At 48.3% G+C, this 24,141-nt stretch overlaps 1 protein-coding gene across 2 annotated transcripts in view; it reads left to right on the top strand.

Annotated features, from left to right (window-relative positions):
• The window catches only part of LOC135896800 (uncharacterized), a 183,139-nt gene that overhangs the window by 92,340 nt on the left and 66,658 nt on the right, over window positions 1-24,141 (top strand). Inside the window, exons 1-2 of one of the 2 annotated variants that reach the window (XM_065425290.1) lie at window positions 18,843-18,992; window positions 19,423-19,484. In XM_065425290.1, coding sequence (XP_065281362.1) covers window positions 18,946-18,992; window positions 19,423-19,484 — 109 coding nt within the window. In that variant the 5' untranslated portion in view covers window positions 18,843-18,945. Of the gene's footprint in view, window positions 1-18,842; window positions 18,993-19,422; window positions 19,485-24,141 lie in introns of those variants that run through there. The other variant, XM_065425289.2, reaches the window with a different exon arrangement.

Genomic DNA, 24,141 nt, shown 5'->3' with positions numbered 1-24,141 from the left:
TTAGCTTCTGCTTTTGTGAGACTACGACTGGCATACGCAATTACACGTTCTGCGCCATCTTGCCACTGAACCAGAATGGCCCCGAGTCCTACGTTGCTGGCGTCGGTGTGTAACTCAGTTGCCGCGGTGTCATCAAAATGCGCCAGCACTGGAGCGGATTGAAGGCGTTTACGCAATTCGGTGAAGGCCTGCTCTTGTTCTTTCGTCCACGCAAAGGGCACATCTTGTCGCGTCAGTCTCGTGAGCGGTTCAGCAATCCTTGAGAAGCCTTCAACGAAACGACGGTAGTAAGCGCAGAGGCCCAGGAACCGCTGAACAGACTTTTTGTCTTTAGGACGAGGAAACTCGGCAACGGCATCGAGTTTTTCTGGGTCTGGTCGTACTCCTTGGGAGCTGACCACGTGGCCTAGAAACTTGAGTTCCTGGAAGCCAAAGTAACATTTTTCAGACTTGATGGTGAGGTTGGCCTTGCGTATTGCAGTAAGAACACTTCGTAGCCGGGCGAGATGTTCATCGAACGTGCTGGAAAACACAACAACGTCGTCTAGGTACACTAGACACGTCTGCCACTTTAGTCCAACGAGTACAGTGTCCATCATTCGTTGGAACGTAGCAGGGGTGGAACAGAGACCGAAAGGCAGCACTTTAAATTCGGACAGCCCATCGGGAGTCACGAAGGCGGCTTTTTCATGGTCACGCTCGTCCACTTCGATTTGCCAGTAGCCTGACTTTAGGTCTAACGAAGTGAAGAACTGAGCATGACGCAGACGGTCCAAAGCGTCATCGATCCGTGGCAGGGGATAAACGTCGCGTTTGGTGACTCGGTTAAGCCGTCTGTAGTCAACGCAGAAGCGGAGTGTGTTGTCTTTCTTTTTTACTAGTACGACAGGCGATGCCCACGGACTTGTCGACGGCTGGATGACGTCATCATTTAGCATTTCTTGAACTTGACGCTTAATCGCCTCCCGCTCCATAGGTGACACGCGATACGGATGCTGACGAACAGGCCGCGCCGACTCCTCTGTAACTATCCGGTGTTGCGTAACGGAAGTGCGCTGGACTTTGGATTCCGTGGAAAAACAGCCGGAGAATTCTGTCAGTAGGCCCAGCAGCTGATCCTTCTGGACATCTGCTAAGTCAGCATTAATGTGGACGCGGGTATTCAGGCTGGCGTGAGTTGTTGCGTCCGGTGAAGTCACTTGTAACGTGCCGATATCGGAGAAGTCAGCAATTTCGTTCAGGAATGGCACAGCTGTACCTTGAGGGACGTGCTGATACTCATGGCTGAAGTTTGTCAACAACACTTGCGAGCACTTATGCTGTATTCGAACAAGGCCCCGGGCGATGCAGATGTGTTTTTCAAGCAGCAGCGGGATATTTGCCTCGGCAATACCCTCATAGCCGTCGAATGCGTCGCAGGTGACGAGGGTCAATACGCTGCTCCTTGGCGGCACCGTGATGTTCTCGTCAACAATCCTCAAGGCGTTGACATACGTGTCGTCAGCGGTGCTGCCTGCTAAGGCCTGCGCCGTCGAAAACGTTACCCGCGACTTTTGTAAGTTAATCACAGCTCCATTAGCCTGCAGAAAGTCCATTCCCAGAATTAGGTCCCTCGAGCAGCTTGAGAGGATAACGAAATCTCCGAGGTACGTAAACCCACGAATGCTCACTCGCGCTGTGCATCTTCCTACCGGGGTTAGCAGATGTCCTCCTGCAGTTCGAATCTGCGACCCTGTCCACTCGGTAGAAACTTTCTTCAGCTTGAAGGCAAGGTCCATGCTCATAACTGAGGTGTCCGCTCCAGTGTCGATTAACGCCGTTATTTCTTCGTCGTCTATGGTGACGGGAATGTTCGACGTTACTACCACTCGTAAGGTGTAAGACTCCGTCTGTACGTCTGCGTCGTTCTGTTTTCGTCGTTGTCGTCGTAGTGGAGGATATTGCGTACGGTCGTCGTCAGCGGCCTCACCTCCGGAGGTCGCTGAACTCAATTTTCCCGACCCGCCGGGCTAGGCTAGCGGCGTCTCAGAGCACCGCGAGTAAAAGCTTGGCTTGGTGATGGTGACCTGTAACGAGCAGGAGACGACGAACGGGGCTCCGGCCATCGCTGATCATCATTGCGACGATTTGTGACGAAACTCTCTATTTCCGGCGGCCGCTCACCAGGTCGTGGGCGAGGTGCATTCGGCGAGAATCCACGAAGCCCCAGATGACGATAAGGGCACATTCTGTAGATGTGCCCGGCTTCGCCACAATGAAAACAAAGGGGTTTGTAGTCCGTGGTGCGCCAGACGTCGCTCTTCCTAGTCCTTGCTTCGGCGATGTGCGGTGGGCTGCGAGGCGGCCTGAAGCTTACGTCCATTAGTTGAGTGGGGTGTACCATGCTGCACGCACTTGAGGGTGGCGCACGGCGTACTGCTTCAGCCTAACTCATTTCGGCGTGTGGTACCTGATGTGGTGCCTCGTGCTGTCCAGGAACATGGACGGCCTGTCGGACCTCGGCGCGCACCATTTCCGCAATGGAAAGTTGTCCCACAGGGGCAGTGGTCGTCTGCATCTTCTGCAGTTCCTCCTTGACGACAGCCCGGATGAGTTCTCGCAAGGCGCCAACGTCGTTACCGAGGGTAACGGCGGAGAGCTCCCTTGAAATCACAGCGTCGCGGTTGTTTTGCCTGGCCCGCTGTTGAAGGGCCTTTTCCATAGTACTGGCTTCGTCATGGAACTCTGCAAGTGTCATCGGCGGATTTCGAATTAGGCCAGCAAAGATTTCCTCTTTGACGCCGCGCATGAGATGGCGCACCTTCTTTGTTTCAGTCATCAATGGGTCCGCACGTCTGAACAGCCGATTCATGTCTTCTACATACGCAGTCACTCGCTCATTGGGGCCTTGAATTCTTGCCTCCAACGCTAACTCCGCTCTCTCCTTCTTGTCCGCCCTGGCGAAGGCATTGAGGAACTACGAAATTCTTCCCATGACGTCAGTATTTCCTCGTGGTTCTCAAACCATATTTTCGCGGAATCTTCAAGAGCGAAGTACACGTAACGTAGCTTACGCTCGTGGTTCCAGTCGTTGAGGTTGGCAACCCGGTCAAAATGGTCAAGCCAGTCATCGGCGTCCTCTGAAGCACTTCCGTGGAACAGATTAGGCGTCCGGATGTGATTGACGACAACGTGCGATGCTGCAGGAGTGGGGGGAGGTGGTTGGGTCGTCACTTTAGTTCGTTCAGGTAGCAGACCGTGCTGTGGCTGGAGTCCCTGGAGGCGTCGGCTGGCACGTACGTGCACAGGGGTAAGCTCGGTTGAACTACTCGCCGGGCTTAGGTCTGGGGTATGCTCCGGAGAGCGTAACATCGACCGTACCCCGCACCTCCACCAGAAATGTCACCCAGCTATGGCAACTAAAACAGTTTAGCACCGACAGACTGGGAAAAAACGTCTGCCTTTAGCGATGGCTGGTCCTCGGTGAGCCCGCGCGCAAACACGAACTTCGTCGTTCTCGCCTTAAGGGTCCCGTGTCAACACGTGCAAACCTATTTCGCGTCATTATATATATATATATATATATATATATATATATATATATATATATATATATATATATATATATATATATATATATATATACAGCAGTTAAAGAGGAGTTCTTCAGGCTACCTTTCAAACGTAATGCACTCGAGAGGTGCTACAAGGTACAAAGAACACGTATTTCATTTCAAGTTTCTACCGGTGGACCGATCTTCATCAGGGTTTACAAGAAAATGGCAGTTCGGCGCTGATAGTGAAAACACCAGACCAGGGGCCCGGTCGTTCTCAGCTACATCAAACCCAAAGGTACAGCTGTGACAATGATTGATTTCCCTCGGCGCTTTGGCAGATTTACGGTTGTCTTATTTGCAACGATGCAGGGAAAGAGAAAGGCGGAGTCCCCTGTATGCAGGGCGAGGAGGTCAGTGAGAAAAAAAGAAGCAAGAAAAAAGACACACAGGAGGAGGTAGACATAAGTCGGAAAGTGGAAAGGGGTGGAGAGTAGCGGCAAGCTGTGTTCCCGTTCACAAGAGGCAAGGAGGGAGGAAACGGTCACTGCGCAGCACCAGCACGCGTGCCGCCGTTGTAGCGGTAGAGAGGGCAAGTTGAATCGGGTGGTGGGGCACAATAGAGAAGGGGCCCAGAAGGAAGGCAGAAGAGCGGCAACTTGTGGAAAGTAACACAGTGTCACAGTACACATAGACAATGCACGGCCCATTCCGGCAACTCTGTGGTCCAGCTAAGGTGCGAAAAAATATATAGATCCAAAAAGAATATATACGTGGGATTCGCCAAGCAAGTACGCCCCTGGGCTTAGGTTTAGGGAACCGAGTTAAGGAGCCTCCTTGTGGTCCAGTATTTGAGCGTTTAACCGACAACTGACATCACGTCAGCGAGTGCGGATTCCCAGAAGCGGCAATAGGTCACTCAGAATACTGCTTGAGTGGCAGGGGAGAGTAAACTGAATTTATTAGTTTTCTGCTCGCCCCCCTGAGGCGCACGCGGAGGGAGGAGCAAGCAGTGACTAGCGTCTCAATATTTGAGTAGAGAACATGTATTCGCGCTTCCGATGCACTTTCACCGCATATCCCGGAAACACGACAGCCGCCCCGGACTCTCATTAATTCTTTTAGCGTACGTTCGAAATTTATCGACGAAGAAAGATTCTCTCTGCTCGCGTGCACGGGTGTGCTGGGAGTTTGTCAGATATGATAATTATTTTGCGGTAGATAACACAGTCGTCAGCGAGCATGCGGATGTTACATCACAAATTGTTAGGCAAGTCATTGATATATATTACAAATAAAAGTGGGCCGAGGACAGATCCCTGCGGCACGCCGGACGTTACAGGGAGCGAGTTAGACTTGAGGCTCTTAAGGGAAACAAACTGAGAGCGGTTAGTCAGAAATTGGGAGATCCAGTATAAAACGTCGGGTGGCAGATTTACTTGAGAGAGCTTCATCTGTAGACGCTCGTGCGGTACTTTATCAAATGCTTTCGTGACGTCAAGAAAAATAGCATCTGTTTGTAGGTTAGTGTCGAGGTTAGCATACAGGTCGTGAAGAAAAAGGGTTAGTTGGGATTCGCATTAGAGGTCTTTTCGAAATCCATGTTGAGAGGGATTAAAAAAGCTGTTAGAATCAAGGAACTGCATGATCTGAGAGTATATGATATGTTCCATGAGTTCGCAACACACACTGGTTAGAGATAGGGGGCGGTAATTTAACGGACAGTCTCTGTTGCCTGCTTTGTCAACTGGAATGACCTTCCCACACTTCCAGTCTTAAGGGAGAATTCCTTAGGAGAGTGACTGGGAAAACAGCAACAGTAAAAATTCGGCAGATATGGGCTTGGTGTTTTTTAAGAGCTTGGAATTTATTTCGTCCGTACCTGTAGAACATGACAACTTCATGTTTTTCAATTAAAGACAGGATACCACAGAAACTAATGCTTATGGATGGCCTTTCAGGTAACTAACAGGAAGCAGTGCTGCTTCAGCAGGGTTAGATTCATTCGTAAAGACAGATACCCGCCGTGGTTGCTCAGTGGCTATGGTGTTGGGCTGCTGAGCACGAGGTCGCGGGATTGAATCCCGGCCACGGCGGCCGCATTTCGATGGGGGCGAAATGCGAAAACACCCGTGTGCTCAGATTTAGGCGCACGTTAAAGAACCCGAGGTGGTCAAAATTTCCGGAGTCCTCCACTACGGCGTGCCTCATAATCAGAAAGTGGTTTTGGCATGTAAAACCCCAAATATTATTATATTATTAAAGACAGATGAAAAGGCTGTATTAAATATATTCGCACTTTCTGAACGACTTGCTTCTTGACCACATTGATTAGTAAGGATAACAGGAGGGCTGTCATGTAGGTTTAGAATCTGCCAGAAATGTTTGGGTGAATCAGCTAGGAATTTTGGTAGCTCAGTGTGAAAGAATGACTAGTTAGCGTAGGACACTTTTGTTAAATATGCTTTTTCTGCAATGTTGCATTTGTCCCATGCGCAAACACTGTTTCTAATCTTGGCGACACGAAAAAGGCGTTATTTCTTGTTTTCAAGCGATTTTAATAACTTGGTAAACCAATGTTGTTGGCTGGTGGGACGGAAAGTTACCGTAGGGACGTAGGGAGAATATCTCGACTGATTCAGTGATCAGCCAGGTAGAACCGAAGTAATAACGCATGAAATAGAGTTGACAACAACCGAACCCGTAAGATCAAAGCCTTACAGCGTGTCTCCACGACAGAGAGAAATTATGGAGGCACAGATACATCGCATGCTATAATTGGGAGTTATTGAGCCCACTGACAGTGACTACACGTCATCGCTACTACTGGTAGAAACCTCTAACAAGGACTCTCGTCCGCGTGTTGACTACAGGAAGTTAAACGCCATCACTAGGGATCAGCTGTACCCGATACCCTACATTGAGGAGCGAATTGAAAGAGTTAGCGCTGCTAAATACATTTCAACTATAGATATCGTGCAGGGGTACTGGCAAGTTACCATTTGAGAAAGTGCCAGCCGCTTTGCCGCATTCATCTCACCTGTAGGCACTTTTCGCCCTCTCGCACTCAGCTTCGGGCTGAAGAACGCGCCGTTTAGCTTCTCTAAGTTAATGAATATTGTCCTAAAAGACTTGCAGGAGTTCAATTGCCATATGTGGATGATGTAGCAATTTTTTCGGACAGCTGGGAACAACACGAATCGCACCTCAAACAGGTGTTCTCACGGTTGAGGGAAGTCGGCTTAACGATGAAAGTGGAAAAGTGTAGATTTGGCTGTTCGCAGGCTACTTATCTAGGCCATGTTGTTGGCCAGGGAACGAGACGGCCGGCCGAGCTGAAAATAGCTACGATTGGAGAATTTTCTCAGCCGCGAACGAAAAGAGACATTTGTTCATTTTTGGGACTTGTGGGGTACTATCAATGGTACATTCCGAATTACTCGCAAATGACAAGTATTTTAACGGACATCCTCCGAAAGAGAGCTCCGAGTAGCGTACACTGGGATAAGGACAAAGAGAACGCTTTCCAAAGTTTGAAAATGCTATTGGTTTCTCGTCCTGTGCTTCGCGCGCCAGACTAACAAGGGAATTCATAGTTCAATATGCGACGCAAGCGACAGAGGTATGAGCGTGGTACTCAGGTCGGCGACGATAACGAGGCGCATCCTATCCTCTATGCCAGCCGTAAACTAACTGTAAGAGAGGAAGCCTATAATGCTTCAGAGAAGGAATGCGCTTGTTTAATTCGGGCCGGCCAGAAGTTGTCGTGTTACTTGTACTGAGCAAGGTTCATCTTCGAGACCGACCACTGTCCTCTGACGTGGCTCAATCAAATGTCACATAAAAATGGCCGCTTGCTCCGATGGAGCCTCACTCGTCAAGAGTACAACTTCTCCGTTAGATGTAAGAAGGGGAAAGTTGCATAGCAATGCGGATGGTTTGAGCAGGCTAACTTGAATTCTGCGATTAAGGGTCCCGCCTAAATTTTAGGGTTATTATTGTTAATTTTGTTAAGCCAAGAAAATCCCCTCTCATTCAGCAGGATTCCCCCATGATTGCTCATTTTTTTCAGCACAACATTCCTTTAAAAAATGGCATAGCGAAATGCAGCATTTTTTGTTTCAGCATTTATGTTTAATTCTTTGAAGCCTAGCAGGTCTAATGTGAGATCCAAGATACGTCATCTTGGCGCAGAGCCGTGTTGTGGGGTTCGTTTTGCAGTTGCCTGTCCTTGTTGGATGTTTTGGGGCGGTGACTTCATTTTTCAGCTGGTCGCTGCAAGCCAAGGCATCACCCCGTGGCCACCAGCCGTTATCATCCTGCCCAGCGGCTGTCAGTGGTGGACAGTCGAGATTTCCTGGGCCACGGAGGCGCTGTTAAGAACGGCCTTCTGAGGTGCCGACATGCAAAGTTTTGCCAGCCAGCTCTGGCAGTGGCGTTCACATTTTCTGGGAAGCCACCGTCATCCTCTAGCCGAACGGCGCCACTAAGTCTCCAGTGTGAGGAGGACAAAACGCCGAGTCAGCGACTCTCCGTCGCGGGAATGCCGAGATGAGGTCGGCGAACCAGGCTTTGTTACTAAACTCGCTACCGCCGAACTTTGTATGCCGGGAGCGGGGGAGTTCCCGAGAGAGAGAGAGAGAGAGAGAAAACATTTATTAGAACCATCGAGGTGGTTGCTCTTGAGGTCGAGTGGGTGGTGTCCTCATTCCAGGACTCCACTGGCCATGGCTGCTCGACGTACTTGCTGGACGAGAGCTTCTTGTCCCGCCAGGGTATCGCCGGTCAGCTGTACCTCCCACCTCCCGAGAGAACGTGTTCGGCGGCACCATCTCACGCACCTTTCCAGACGCAAGCCCCGAGTTCTGCGAAAACCGTCTGGCCTCGGTGGGGACCGTGAAACCTGTGCGGAAGTGTGTGCGTGTAAGCCCTCCCGCTAAAAGGCGGCTCGGCTACGATGACTGGTCGAACGTTTTTCCCTCACCTAGGAGTCTAGGGAGGACAGAGTGTTTGTAAGCAGTTGTGCGGCTGCTCAGTGTGCTTTCTCTGGCAGTCATGCTAGACTGATGAACTGCAACGTTTTTATGTAGATACTGTAAATAAACGCATATTCTTTGTTCTCGTTGAGAAACAGTCCTTCCCTTCAACAACGTCCTCAGCGTGGATAAGTTGCACGACGGCATAGACCAGCTACCTTCTCATTCATGCCCGACTCCAATCCTTACAGCGTGTCGGCAGAAGTCGAGGGGCACGGAGTGCTGAACTTAGCGTCGCAAGTTAGCGGCTGGATGTAACTATATTTATTCAATTGTTTTATTTTACTATTTGAAAGAACGTGTCATTCATTCGCATTGTTGGCGGCGCCTCCAGGACCTCAAAGCAGCAACGGAGACACCAAAGCTTGAACCTGGACTGGTCCGGGTTTCGGGGCTCGCAGAGGCCTGCGCGTGCCAGGGGGTGTGCGCAGAAAAAACGCTGTCGGCGAGAGCGGACAGCCGATCTTGTACACCCCTGGTTCCATGTTCAAGCTTTGATTCCCCCCCCCCCCCCTCTACCCCTTGGGTGCCTCGGTGATCATGCGCCACCTGCTTTATTATAACCTCAGGTGCTCTCCTGAGGTCTTCGTTTGCTGGTTACAGGTACCTTACTAAAGGAGTGCTTGTAAAAAATCCAATCTATCGTCGCGACGAGAAAAGCGACCCCCGACTTATACAACACCAGTCAGAGCCTTGCCCCTCCAGGCACAGCGATCACCAAATGCGGCATCTGTGCCCACTGCCTATGCCTGTGCACAGACGCAGTGGGCAATGGTCAATGCCCACTGCGTCTGTGCCCACCGCCACTGGCCGCCGCGTGGGCAGCCAGTGGCGGTGCGTAAACAAATTCGACCGCACTCCTCAATACCGACATGTCTAGACGACAAACGGATGCAACACGCGCTAACAAACCTCCTCAGTAGTGCATAGGCAGAGTCGCATATTCAAGGAGCAAAGACATCCAAATTTCCTCTTTCACACCCGCTCATACTCGCGCCTGCGCAAAAACGTCGAGCACCGCGAAAAACGCCCTGCCCCACTGTACCTACTGGCAATTGTAAAGCTGCTACTTGACAAACGCTCCTTCGTCGTGTCAGTTCATGCCGCATCGACTGCACCAATGGTCCTTCCAGCCTAAACATTGTTGAATTGCCAATTAACTAGAGCACGTGATAGCACAACTTTCAATACATTCTTCCGTACACTGTGATCCGATGCGAGAGGAGCGAGTGTACCAAAGGTTAACGTGAGCCGGAACAAAGAAAGCGCGAATCGACTGAACTACGATGATCAACAACGGCGCACCGCACGAAACATACAGCGGGCTAATAGCGTTACACAGGCCCAGGGACTCAGTGATAGTTAATGTACAAAAAAGGAGCAAATTTTCTCTCGGCACAGCGTAATTAAAATCAAACTGGCACTATCACATTGGCTGCACGGGCCGATGCAACAACATTTATAGACGAGACGTTCATTTGAGGGATCGTCAGTCACTTGTGCGCAGGCGCGAGTAACAGCGAGCGCGAGCGAAAAAATCCGGGGGCTTTTGGACCTTCAATATATGAATCTGCCTATGACTCATGACTATGACTATGACTCTGCCTATGACCTCCTCAACTGCTGACCTGCTGAAGTGCGTCGCAAGTGGGTGGCTTGACGTAATTATATTTATTTAATCGTGTTTTTAAGAACGTGTCATTATTTCGGATTATTGGCGGCGCCTCCAGGACACCTAAGCAGCAATGTGAAAACAAATGCTAGAACCCGGACGCGTCCATGGGTTGGGGCTCACCGAGGCCTGCACGTGCTGCAACACCGCCCTGCTTCCAGCTTTGATTACCCCCCCCCCCCCCCCCCCCCCCGATACCCCTCGGGTGCCCTGGATATCCTGCGCCGACTGCTTTACCTCATGTGCTCTCCCGAAGCCTCCGTTTACCGTTTACATGTGCCCTTCTGGAAACATGGAAGGACAAACAAAGGAACAGAATTGTTCTTTCACTTCTTCCTTCAAATTTTGGCACGTACAGACGAGAGGATGGATTGGCCATGGTCACCCGGCCAGGCGTGGCCCGTTCACCTCCAAGATTGCCTGCTGGCTGGCTTCTCTTCTGTTATACGCGTGTGGTGCCAAGAAGCCAAGAAGTCTGAAGAAGGAACAAGCGGCGCGGTTGAAAGGCGCGGTCCAGTGCCGCTTCCGGTGGAGCTGTTCTTGCCTCCTAGTGTTCTGGCCAAGGATTGAGTAGCTGTTTTTTTTTCTTTTATCGATTGTCAGCTGTTTTTCTAGTCTCATTATTATTTAGCTAATCAGACCAGCCAGATGGCCTTTCTTCACCAGGGCCAGGGGTCTTCCCCTGGTGCGCTTCTATTTCTCCACAGGAGTTACCTGTGGATCTGTTTTTACGCAACGGCGCCAATTTAGTTCCTGTGGCCCTTGTTCCAACTAATGACGGAGTCATACGGATGAAGAATCCAAAAGCGATTCAGGAGGAATTGCGATTGTTGACGGCCCATTTCCAGAATATCACTGAGGTCCACCAGTTTGGCAGAGCAGGTATCCTCTGCTTTTCAACAGACCAATCCTGTGTACAAGACATTTTACAGTGTCCGCTATTTGCCGCCAATCCGGTGAGCGCACTCAGTCTCCTTCACATGGCATGTGTGACAGGGCTTGCCCGTGGCGTGGATGTGAGCATGACACCGGCAGAAATATTAGAGATGTTTTCACCAGTGGGTGTAATTTCAGTTTATCGGGGTGGAGATGTGGTCGAGAAATACAGGATCCCTACTGAGTTGGTCATAGCCACATTTGCAGAGGCACTTCGACCATCAGAGATTAAGGCATCGCCTCTAATCTACAGAGTGGAACCTCTGTCCCCTCGTCCTCTCCGATGAGAAAAGTGCTTTCACACCTTAAAATGATGTAAATATGATCCCAGATGCCGAATTTGTTGTGACGAGCACAATTCTAGCCAGTGCAAAAGAAAGGAAGAAACGTGCTCCCTCTGCAATGATGCGCACCCTACTGATTATTCTAATTGCTCAGAAAGGCACGGGAAATTCAAATCCTGCAAATTGTTGAATGAAGACGTTGTTCCCGTAGAGAAGCCATAACTGAAATTCATGCGAGGACACAGGGACACGCCGCTTTCACAGCCCGCCAGGGGGCAGCAACGGACGTGTCTCTTTCACTTTCTCTTGCTAATGCTGTCGAAAGGGCAATGAAAACAGCTATGGAGCGCCTATCCGGAAACCTTTGCAAGTCCTTGACACAAATTCTAACTAGCCAGATAGCACAGATATTCGTAACGATAACATGTGTTGGTATAACTTCTCAAACAACTGACTGTCCACGTCCTTCAAATGAGAAGTAACCGCCAATTTCCCATCCAAAGATGCTCAAATTGTAGTCCCATCCGTCGATGTCAACCAGAGCCAATGCGCGCGTGCAGGCTTCAATGCTGACACACAGGGTTCAGAAAAAATTGACATGTATTCTCGATCGTTAAAACGATGTAGATCCCCTTTGTAAAAAAAAAAACTACGACTCTAACTCAAAGACAAAAAATTACCGACGATTACGTTACTTCCTAATGCGAAATTTGAGCGCACCAAATGCGAGCCTTTGTTTGCGTTTGGCCTCGGCCTCGGCCGCGCGAACGGTAGAGTCTTCTCCGCGACGGCGATAAGCTTCTGCTTCAGCCTCGCTTACTGCTGGTTGCTCTCGACGGCGGCGATGAGCCTCCGCTTCGGCGGCGCGAACTGCAGGGTCTTCTCGGCGGCGGCGATGAGCTTCTGCTTCGAGCCTCCGCTTCGGCGGCGCGAACGGCAGAGTCTTCTCGGCGGCGGCGCTTAGCCTCTGCTTCGGCGACGCGTACTCCTGGATCATCTCGACGGCGGCGACGGTAAGCTTCTGCTTCGGCGGCACGCACCTCTGGATTCTGACGGCGACGGCGCTGGGCCTCTGCTCTGGCAGCTCGTTTAGCAGCAGCAGCAGCAGCAGCAGCAGACGGAGGACTTCCATCGGTCGTCTCGCTCATGGCTCAGAAAGAACTGGCAGATAATTTCGCAGTGGCGAACGGCAGCGGCAATTTCGGCTCGGGCGGTGCACATATACAGATCCGCCGCCACCGATCTGGCTCTCTGATTGCCACCGCACAGGGCGAACGGCAGCGGCAATTTCGGCTCGGGCGGTGCACATATACAGATCCGCCGCCACCGATCTGGCTCTCTGATTGCCACCGCACAGGGGTTGCATTGGAGGAGGAGCGAAGAAAGGAATTAAGTTCGAGCCGGCGCTTTGACAACCGGAGACTCGCAGGAAGAGGGGGGAGGGGGGCGGCGTGTACACCCAGCGGCAAACGATGGGGGCAGAAGCGCGCGCAGCAAGCGGACAACACGATAAAGGGAGGAGGGAACAGATAGCAGCGACTGACTGATGCCGCTGACGCCGATAGTGAGTCAACCCCAGCAGCGGAGTTGGTTTCAGGGACAACGCCGCCGATGCCGACACAAACAATATGATACCCTCGCTTCCGCAGCGCTAAGAACCAGGTCTAGCCGTGGGAAGGTGGTCACGTATTCGTCGACGTGCCGGGGCCTACGTGAAATAACCGGCGCGTCGGCAACTGAAGAGCACCCTATCCGCCACACAAGAACAGGGGGGGGGGACCCTTTCCTCCTCTTTCTGCATGGCGGCGACGGTGTTCTATGCAGTCACGTTATCTTGACTCTCTAGCGGCGTCAGCGGCATCCAGCGGTATCAGTCGGTCGCTGCTAGCGCTGGGGGGATGAAAGAGGGGCGGAGCTGGTTACGAGGCCGACGACAACGCCGACGACGACGCGAAGCCCAGAAACGGACGCCAAAGAGCTGCGCTCTAAAAATATCAAAAATATCTGAAAGACAGCCTTACAAGGGAAGATTTCTTAAAGGAAAGCATTTTATGTATGGCCGTTAGTGAGTCCATACTTTCGCAACCGTACGACTCCTCAAAGTTCTTCATTAGAATTGCTGATCAATTCACTCTGAGCAAAAGATTTATTGTAATTATCATTGAAATTCTCCACGGATATTATTGCTTTGCAAGAAGCATGGCTTTCAGAACATCAATCTTTTCAAGTAATTAACTACCGATCTTTCCGACTGGACCGTCCATCGAAGCGCGGAGGGTTAGCTTTCTTTATCACTAACAGAATTAGCCTTAAGGCGAACATTTAATATAAACATATGTCTCCCGAAAGTGAAATTTTTGTAGTAGATATAACCACACCAGGGTGTCTACCTTTCTCGTTAGTAAATTTATGCGTTCCATTGGGTGTGCAGAACACTCAGCAGTGACTTCATGGTGTAAGGACAAAATGCTTTTTGGAGATTTCAACCCCCATCACACGTGCTGGGTCTTTCGAACTCACCAATGGAGAAAACGCGTGTGTGATTGGACAATAGATAATAATCTCTCTTGTCTCAACTCTACAATTGCTACATATATTTGTAAATAGTCCCGCTCAGCATTGGATTTAAGTTTTGTAAGTTCGTCCCACACTAGCTCATCCTGGAAACCCTTAGGTTGTGCCATCAACAGTGACCACTTTCCATAAATGTTTGAAATTGCTTGCCCGATTATGTCATCATGCTCTCAAGTACGCGTATTTGTAGGTTATAAGAAATTTAAATCTGATTTTAAGCTACATTGGGTTCCTACTCTGAAGAGCGTTAAGACACCAATGCTATGAAACTTTCTGCTGTAATAAAAAGAACATATGAAAAGGCTGAATTTAGTATTAAATTCGCAAAGAAAGCTTCTTATAACCCTTGGTGGAATACAGACTGCACGCCATACCACCGAAGCCGACAGGCAGCTTGAAAGTAGCTGCTTTACAACCCGTGCACCAAAAATTAGTCGGATTCAAATTTCACGCAGCTGTATTTAAACTATCAATTTTTGGCAGCAATACAATTACGCCAGTGCCGAAAATTCACACCAGCAGCGAAGTAGAATACACTTGGTTACAGCAATATTAGCTGCTTTTGTCCGTTTGAGCTTTGCGCCGCCAGGTGGATGCACCATTCAGCACGCGCCCGTTTATGGCTCCGCCCCAACGCCCCAACTGCGTTTATCCGAATACCGGACACGCTAAACCTCTCTAATATATATAAAAACATCTGTCGACATTTGTCGAAAGATTTGTTAGATTGTCTACCCACTAGCTACTCGTAAGTTTTCCTACAATCGCGAGAGTCACGTGGGTAACGTGACCACTTAGGGCAGTGATGTTTTCGGCCTGCCAAACAACCCAAAGACGCAAGTAGACAAGTGGTCTGCGCATGAGCAGTACCGTCGCCCCTAGTTCTTGCGTACGCAAGCCGCTTGCGTTCCTTAAACTAAAGCTCTCTAATAGAAAACTCAAATGGAGTCCACACATAGAAAGTGTAGCGTGTAAGGCACAACGTGCTTTAGGTATTCCGCGCAAAATGAGTAACCGACAGTATGGACTAGGTAGGGATTCACTGTTAAGGATTTATAAAATGTATATCCTGAGACCCTTATTGGAATTTGGGTGTGCCTTATTCTCAGGCGCCCGCCGTGGTTGCTTAGTGGCTATGGTGTTAGGCTGCTGAGCACGAGGTCACGGGATCGAATGCGGGCCACGGCGGCCGCATTTCGATGGGGGCGAAATGCGAAAACACCCGTGCACTTAGATTTAGGTGCACGTTAAAGAACCCCAGGTGGTCGAAATTTCCGGAGTCCCCCACTACGGCGTGCCTCATAATCAGAAAGTGATTTTGGCACGTAAAACCGCATAATTTAATTTTTTTGTTCTCAGGCGGCCCTGCTTATAAAATAAAGCCTCTTGTTATTTTGGAGCGCAAGGACCTACGCCTGTGTCTGGGACTCCCAAAGTTTGTGGGTGATAATGTTACCTAGCAAGAAGTGCACCTTCCAACATTTCCCTTCAGAATTCGCATCTTAGCAATTAAAGCATTTCTGAAATTTTACAGGTTGCCGCTTATACGATCTCAATACGCGTTTATTAGTGATCCAAATTCCTTCTTTCTTGCTCATTGGCCTCGTGTTCACACTCTACAGATACTATTTGTACAAAAAGAATTAGATAGCCTGAATGTGAACATTTGAGAGGTAATCCATGTACCGACTTAAATCAGAATATTAAGATAGATATTGATGACATTTTCTCACCCCAGCTGTAAGTTTCAATCAGCCACTTTTTAAAATAACCTCTTGCAAGATTATGTTGCACACGTACAGTGAAATAACATAATAGCTACAGACGCTTCAGTGAACAAAGGAAAGGCGGGCGTAGGCATTTTCTCGCTTCCGCTTATCTGCATGGTCACTCTCCTTGAAACTGCCAAATTTCACACTTGTTTTTGAAGCCAGCATTGAGCAGTGATTTCAGCGTTTCGAAAGCTCCCTTCGAACTCAAAAGGCGCGGTTACTAAAACAGATTCCCCTTCGGTCTGTACTTCGCTTACAGCTTCATCCAATTCGCCAACTCTAAAGCCGTTTGTAACATTAGTTCGTCCACAATAGAATTCTCTAAAACGTTTATGGGTACCTGACCCCTGTGACTTACATTCAAATGAAATGGCAGACTCATTACCACGAGCACCTCTGAGTGGCCCCATAATGACGGTTCTTCCAATAGTGGCACACATAACAGCAATTAGATATAGAAAATATACAATTCATAGAGATGTCCATCAATCAATAATAACGTGAACAGATTTTCAGCAACTAAAATTTCCGTAGAATATCCAGTGGTGCCTATCAAGACAATCAGAAGTAGTGATCACGAGATTGCGCGGCCGTGTCCCTCCATTAAAGGGAAGCTGAAACACTTTTCGAAAAAAATGAGTTCTCTGCGGCATTCTACAGTTTTGAGTCCCCTGAACACGAATATCTCGTTCAAAAAGGGCGGAAACAAGCGCAAGCGGCTGTTTTTTCATGAAAACGCGCACCAGCGCCTCAGGGTATCGCGCGAATGCCGCTGTTGCCCGTGATTGGTCGGAGCCGCTGTGACGTCAGTGGCGGCAGTCTCCGGTCGGCGCCGCCGTTTGAGAGCGTAGCACGCTGTTCTGTTCTGGCTGCATAGCTGAGTTGTAAGCATTATGGAACGTTTTCGCTGTCTCGGACAGCTTGTATTTTCGCCATACATGTTCGAACTGACATCCGGTGCGGAAAACGATGGCGGCAACGGCGGCAACGACGATGTTGAGTGTGCCAAAAGCGAGAGCGATGTGTACACCTTCTCGCGCGCTGGAAATCTTAGCTGTTACGTATGCTTTTTTTTTCATGTAGCTGCACGTTCCAATGACGGGAGAAAAAATGCGCTAAAGTGTCACTGGGAACTTGCTGCTGGAAGAATGCCGAAGCACTAACTTCTCATTAGATTGTAAACACGGGTACAATTCCGCGATGTCAAGCACCTTGCCGCTGCTTGTCTGAAGTCCCGTGGTTTTCTGAGCGTTGATACACGATCGCGAACATAAGTGCCGCGTTTCAAAGCGCGCACATGCAGTGCTGCGAGGTACAGTCATGGAAGTTGCTTATCATACACATCCAGATCGAGATGGTCAGGGGGATTATATGTGCAATATTCAGAATATGGTTCGACGACTTTGCGATTGTGGCTCGATCAAGAATCGGTATGCGCGCTCCATGCTAGTATTGACATAAAGATATTAGGCAGTTTTAGCACCGCCGTGTGGTAAACATGATAACTGCAACCGTACGTCGAATGTCACTAGGCAAGCCTATACTCCAATTTATACCTCAGGTGCAACGCTGTGGAAGCTACGCACGAAGTCCGGTTACCAAAATTTATTACTGCGCGCGTTTCCGTCTATGGTTCGCAGCGTGCCAGCGGCATTTGCTCGCGCGAGCATGTACGTGAAGCTGCCGCGACGGGCTGCAATTAAAGAATGCCGAAAAGAAAATTGATTTAAAAGAACGTGTTAGCAGCCGTATAAGTACACGGATTGTTTCTATGGGTAAATTATTTTTTTTCATTCAGAACTGAGCTTATATATGAAAAGTTTTCTCAAAAATCGGGTCAAGAAACACCGAACTTTTTCTAAGTGCGAACGCAGCCACTGCAAGAAGTATCTCAAGCCTCCACAGCGTTGCACCCGATGTGTGAAACGGAGTATAGCAACGCTAGCAACAACGCGTTTCCGCATTTGTCGTAAGGCTATCCGGCTATAGCGGAAATGGTCCGAGCACAGCACAGTTGATTTCGTCGGCACGAACTTATCTCTCCTCACCGCACTGCGATGCAAGCTTCTTGTCCTTCGGGAACCTGTGAAACACCACATCGTCTCGCCCGCGTGTGTTCGCGCAGCCGATTGCTGCACAGAACGAGGGCATGTTGGGCGCCCTTGGCTGTAGGCACTCACGCAGCACAGAAGGAAAGAACAGTTTACGAAAATCGCAAAACAAACGTGAGCGGCGGCGGCGGCAAATCTCTCGTAGCGTCGTTCAGTAAAGCGCAGGACGGAAAGAGGCATGCCAGCGCATGCCAGCACGCCGGTCCGGCAGCTCGGTCCCCGCCAGTGACGTCACTCTCGCCGGTTCTCTCCTCTGGTAACCTCCTCACCCGGCGCTCCGGGAAGCGATGGGGGCGTGTCCGCGGGGGTGATTTAGAAAGCGATTTCCGCCCCTTATATTAACAAAACGAAGAAAAAAATTTCGGAACCGTGAATTATTAGGTCTGTTCTTCCCAATCCCAGCAATTCATGGAAATTGAAAACCGCTTCAGCTTCCCTTTAAACCTATAGTTACACAGACAGGTCTGACACTATCGCCTCTGTGTAGTACATAGTGCCAAGAAACAGAATCACTAGAACACTATTTTTTGGTATGTCGGCGATACAATTTGTTAAGAAAAAGGCATCTAAAACTTCCGCTTCTTAAATTAGGGTTAATATTATCATCATAACCGATACTATTTTTCGGTGCATCAGTTATAGCTGTCAGCCACAGGGACGTGTTTGATGCCGCTTGCGTTTACATACTATCAAAAACAGGAATAACGTTTTGATTGTTCTTTTGCAATTTATTTGTTTGTTTTCTGTTTCCATTCCGTTCTTCTGTTTTATTTTTTAATCGAATATGTAACACTTCAAAAGAATAGGTAATCGTTTCAACACGCGATTCTTGCCCAACTCCTCAGTGTGGGTATCAGCCATAATATGAGGCCATCATCATCATCATCATCATCATCATCATCATCATCATCTAGTCTCGCGCTGTTCAAATAGTAGGCTGGTACCACCGTTAGACTCGTACGTTCCCCTGTCAACAGACAATCCGAGGCCGTGGTTCAGCGGGACTGGGGTGCGTGCTTTGCAGTCCATGGTCTGTGGTGCGTGGTCCACCACCAAGCTACCTGTGGCTGCGCTGTATGTACTACGCATAGAAAGCAGTACGCGTCAACCTCATGAATACGACAGGGAACACCATTGAGTCAAAGAACAGCGCCTGACTTTGTAGTTTCTTGCTTACCCCTTGCGCTGATTTCCCGATCCACTCGAGTACGACCGGGTTCAATCGCGATTGAAAGTTTCCCATGTGACCCAGACAACACGCTTTTCGCTTGGTTTCTCCTCCATGAAGGGTCCCCAATAGTAGCATTTAGTTTCTGCCAATTCTTACAGCTCCAGAGTGCTAGTGATTTTCGCCGCGGTGACGCATTCCTGGAAGGCGGGCTACTAATACGTTGTGTGTAAAAATGCATTTTTACGATATTGTGCTTACGAAACATGGGGCGAGCAACTAGCTGTCGCTGTCTAATTAAGACGTGTGCGTTCTCTTTGGTTCTTCCTGTCTTAGAGTGGAGCTCGTGGCTGCCCCGTCTCGAATTCCGCCTCGCCTCGGGCCTGACCGTAACCAAGGTAATCAGCGCTCCTGCTGCCATCTCTCTCGCTCGACTGTAGTCTTGCTCTCCCCTTGTGATGGAGTTCATACAATAATTACTAGAGGGAACTCTGGCCCTAGTGTCTGCGGGAGCTGCAATGGTAGCTGTTGTACCAGCATGGGAATTATGGGAAGTGCATGGATTTGCCTAAATTTCGTGCGTTTGGCTTCAGACGGCTTCATGACTTCGCAAATTTGTCATTTTGAACATTTTACTGCGTAATAAATAAACAGACGGCAGGATTTGGACACAGGACCTCTAGCACAGAAGCCGGATATTGAGACCATTAAGCCAAGGACGCACGTATCGACAAGTAAATATAGAGATGGTGTTGTGTGAAACGCCCTTATGAATTTATCGCGGGTACAAGACACCTTGAGACGCTTTGCGCGTTTCAATTTTGTCACCTCCTCTCCGCGGCGGTGACGGCGCGATGTCAATTTTCGACCCATAACTCATTTAGGCCCAAACAAAAGAATCTTTCTTACCTCGAAGCCCTCATTGCGGTGAGGCAACATTATGTGACTCCGAAAGCATGCTTACTGATGGGCCCTAAGCGAAGGCTTTCTTGGTGCTTCCTCAGCCTTAGGTTCGTAGCTCCGAAGCTACGTTCATGCGTCCTTACGCCACTCCTGCAGCTGAACGAGCGCCTCACCTCACTTCTTAGCCACGTGACGCTTGCTTGCAGTCAAGGCGCTGTCGCCTGCCTGCGGGGAAGCGCAAGCATGGTACGTCTTGCCAGGCATGCTCGTTTCAAACGCATGTCCGGCATAAGTGCCGTCCGTGGCGTTCCTAGGCGCTGCTAGTCATTGCACGACGCGAACGTTGCTGGAGCACAAGTTTTGCGCTATAATGTGGTACTTTTTCACGTTTAGTAAAGAAAACTTCAAAAAAGCGTGCACGCGTCTGTATATTAGCACTTCAATTTAAAAATTAGATGTTCCCCTAAAGCATTTAAGAGGTCCTCTCGAACCCAGGCATGCGTCAACCATTCCTTACGTGAGCACGGGCGAAGGGAGCTTTCAGATTACGCTTGCTTCCTCCATCGGTCCTTCGCTGTAAGGAGGCGTCACGTAAGGTTAGGAAGCGGTCGATGGAAAGGAACGTTTTACTGTTTGGGCCTGAAGGCTTTCACCTTAATGCCATAAGAAACCAGAAAAGGACCATTTATAGTGAGCATATGCTGCAGTTGCCTTGAGCCCGCACAAAATGTCTCATACCGCAAATAATATCAGCAGTTGCTAACATATTACATGCATGGATGAGTTCGTTGTTATAGATTATAGATATCTGGCAGCACATTGGAAGAAGAGATTCGATCTTTTGCAAATGTTCACAAGAAAGCAGCTCTTGCTGGACCCAGCATTCGGCTGATCAAACAGCGTAAAAACTTAAATATAGGTTTACCGTGGAGAATTGGGTGCGAAATGAAGGAACACTGGACAATCTGTCAATTACGAGTGCAAACTTAAGTCTAAACTTGCTCCTCATCTTTGTCTGTATATACTGGATGTTTCAGCGAAGACTTCCAAATTTGTTTTAGAATTGCAGTGGCAGATAGCACAATTATATTCCATAAACCAGTCTTCTCGAACAGGTTATGTGTAAAAAAAATTGAAATGCATAATCGACAAATTAACAATAATTCATTATTTGAGTGTTTACCTATTTAGCTAATGGCACATACTGCAATTTACAAATTCTAGCCGGAGAGTCCACAAGGCAGATACACTCAGAACGAATTCTCAGGATGACACCGTTTTCGAGATATTAGTTTCCGAATTTTGCGGATAAATGCATTGGTGTTCCACTTACTTTCGTGCTTCGATGCATAAAACGACTCCGAGAATTATTCAAAGCAACGTATGTTATTTGTGTAATATCTTCCTTGAATAGCCGAATTAAAGCTTAAAGAAATAATTAAGCACACAAACCGAATGTCTGCGTGTTCCTGTTTTATTTGGCAACTCAGCAAGAGAGATGTATTGCCTTTTCATCAGCTTGTTCCTACGTTGTGCAGTTGCGCGCGCAGACGCCGAAAGTATGTCATTTTCTACCGTCTTCCAGCGCAGGATCATGCTCTCTGATCCGCTTGTGTCTGCCGTACTACTCGTGTAGCACTGACTTATCACAGCGTGCAAAATCATGCGCTGCGCGAAAAGAATGGAAGTTGTGCGCTGGTTAACACTCCTTTAGTTATGCCTTGTATACTACACAAATAGTCAAGACTGCATGGACGTGGGAACTGCCGTGTTCGCCGTATCACAATGTGTATTGCAATGCGCGCGTAATGCAGAGGTTGTGTATTCGGCTCTCACCGTCAGACCCCAAGCTGAGTTTTCCTCCTTTTCCTATTAGCTTCTCGTTTTTGCACTTTAATTAGTAACTACAAATAATTTATCCTATGCTTTCCGTTTCTTCATTATCTCTATCTAACAAATACATGAGAGCGTTCTTACAAAACCGGGGCCCTCAGTTGCTCTTCTTTTCGGCCAATACTTGACAATTGGCTATATTGTGCTTATGGCCTACCCATTAGTATTTCTTGCAGCCTATTGATGTAAGAGTTTCATCTCTTACGTTACGACCAGTGATGTTTTTTTTTTCTTTTAAAAGGATCTGTGCTCTTTCTAGGGCACACAAATACCGCCTCAGCGTATTCTCCTTTTCCATACCTACTGATATTTTTTTTCAACAAATATTTATTATGCGTTTTTGAAAAGTTGGTCCGTTTCAAATGCCTGCCAATCTTGGAACAGTTGATTGCCACCAGGCTTAAAGGTCTAGAGCGGCTATTCGTGTAGTTCTTTTCGTGTCTGTTGTCATCTTGTGTTGAAAGTAATCTTAATTGTGCGTGACATTTGGCTGTCGAATCATTGCAAACGTGTTCCTAATTATTCTGAAACAAATATTCCTGCTGTAAATATGTGCGTCCGCGTTTGTCTATTCGATATACTTTACGACTATTCGTATTCGATTCGAATTTCAAGAAGTCGATATTCGATCGTCTCCCTCCAATATTTACATATTGGATTAGAACAGCGTAAATTTTCCATTATCTTCAGATTTGAAGGTTAAAATTACAGCACGATTCCAAAGAGTGAAGGCAAAGTAGTTTTCTAGCTTAAAAATGCATTTAGGCTGCATAATAACCATAAATGTTTTGTGCTTGCCGATATTCGTGGTAGCAGAACTAGATTGTGTTGAACGCGCTTGGCCTCCATGTTAACATGGCAATGACAAATACCCGAGCTTTGTGCAAGGTAAATACTACCTTTTCGCCTTTGATCTGCCTGCTGAAACCCACCCTGAAGTAGCGATTTGTCTGAAACGCGTGAGATACGGAAGCGATTGGTTCAGTCGCGCGGGAACGAGCAAAGCCGTTGCGGTATTTACGCTTTTACACAGTCGATATGTCTTAATTTGAATGGAAAGTTTATTCCCCTTGGTTTTGGTACAGTAATTCTCTGACACGTTTTCCACGCGTCTATTGATGGAATGGAAATAGTGACACCATAGGTTTTGTAATATTCAATTATATTGACATTCAATATATTTTGTAAATAATAAATAAACTCCAATTTTGTTACCACAATGTCAAGGATATGGCAACCACTGCGCTGTGAACCACTATCGCAATGTGAAGGCTGCCAATCGGAAGGCAACCGTTGGTTCATCATGTGGCCCTCTAACGTCAAACTATTCCAATATATTTTTATTCCAATCTCCTGACGTCAAATTTGCGTAACCGCTGATGCAAACATCTGCGGGTCCTGAATAGACCAATCAGACGCTGTCCTCGTTCATAGGAGCTCACTTTTGTTTCCTTGATAAACGAATAACATTTCCTACACTGTCCGGCTTGTCTTATCTGATTGGCTGACAATAGGGGAGGAACACGCTCAAGAGGAGAGGGACTCCATGTGGCCGAGTCAGTGCACTGAAAATCGAGAACCGGATAAAGAGGCTGGTGCCGGCGTCTGCGATTGCTCCACTTTCCCTGACTTAGCTTGTGGCGGCTGGTCGAAAATCGCGGCGGCATGCAACGGAACCTTAAGAATGACGTAAAACGGATCCTCAGCAAAGAAGAGTTGCAACAACGAGGTCGTAAACTTGCCCAAAGTGCTCCAAGATGTTACACGGTGACACAAAAAGTTTGATAATACGCAAATAAACCCATGATTTGCGGCTGGTGCGAGTAGCCAGTGTCTGAGCGATCGGCGGCAGCCACCTATTATTCCTTTTGGGAACGGGGAGCCTGCAGCTATTCAGAAGCAAATTCAGTTTTTTTTTTGCGGCATATTATTGCATCTTTAACGCGTACACGTCACTTTGACGCCGGGAGTATTCGCGGTTTTGTGACGTAGCGTGACAGGCAGGTGAAGTGGGTGCAGCCCGAAAACTTTTGAACAAGAGCCGAGGTCTATTCGCGAATAGGCGTCGAATCAGAAATAACAATTTTTCTTTTGTTCGGTCAAATCATGCATAATCAGTGTTTACACGTCATATCAGATGGGGAGCTATCGCGGTTTTCGTGACTTCGCGTGACAGACAGGTGAAGTAGGGGTGGTCCAAAAAAGTTTTTGACCGATCGCGGAGGGCTGATTGCAGAATTGGAATAGAAAAGTCTGGAA

This window comes from Dermacentor albipictus, unplaced genomic scaffold (genome assembly GCF_038994185.2).
Source record: "Dermacentor albipictus isolate Rhodes 1998 colony unplaced genomic scaffold, USDA_Dalb.pri_finalv2 scaffold_11, whole genome shotgun sequence".
NCBI classification, from domain to species: Eukaryota; Metazoa; Arthropoda; class Arachnida; order Ixodida; family Ixodidae; genus Dermacentor; species Dermacentor albipictus.
The sequence above is the reverse complement of the archived record's forward strand: the minus strand, read 5'-3'. Positions and strand labels throughout refer to the sequence as shown.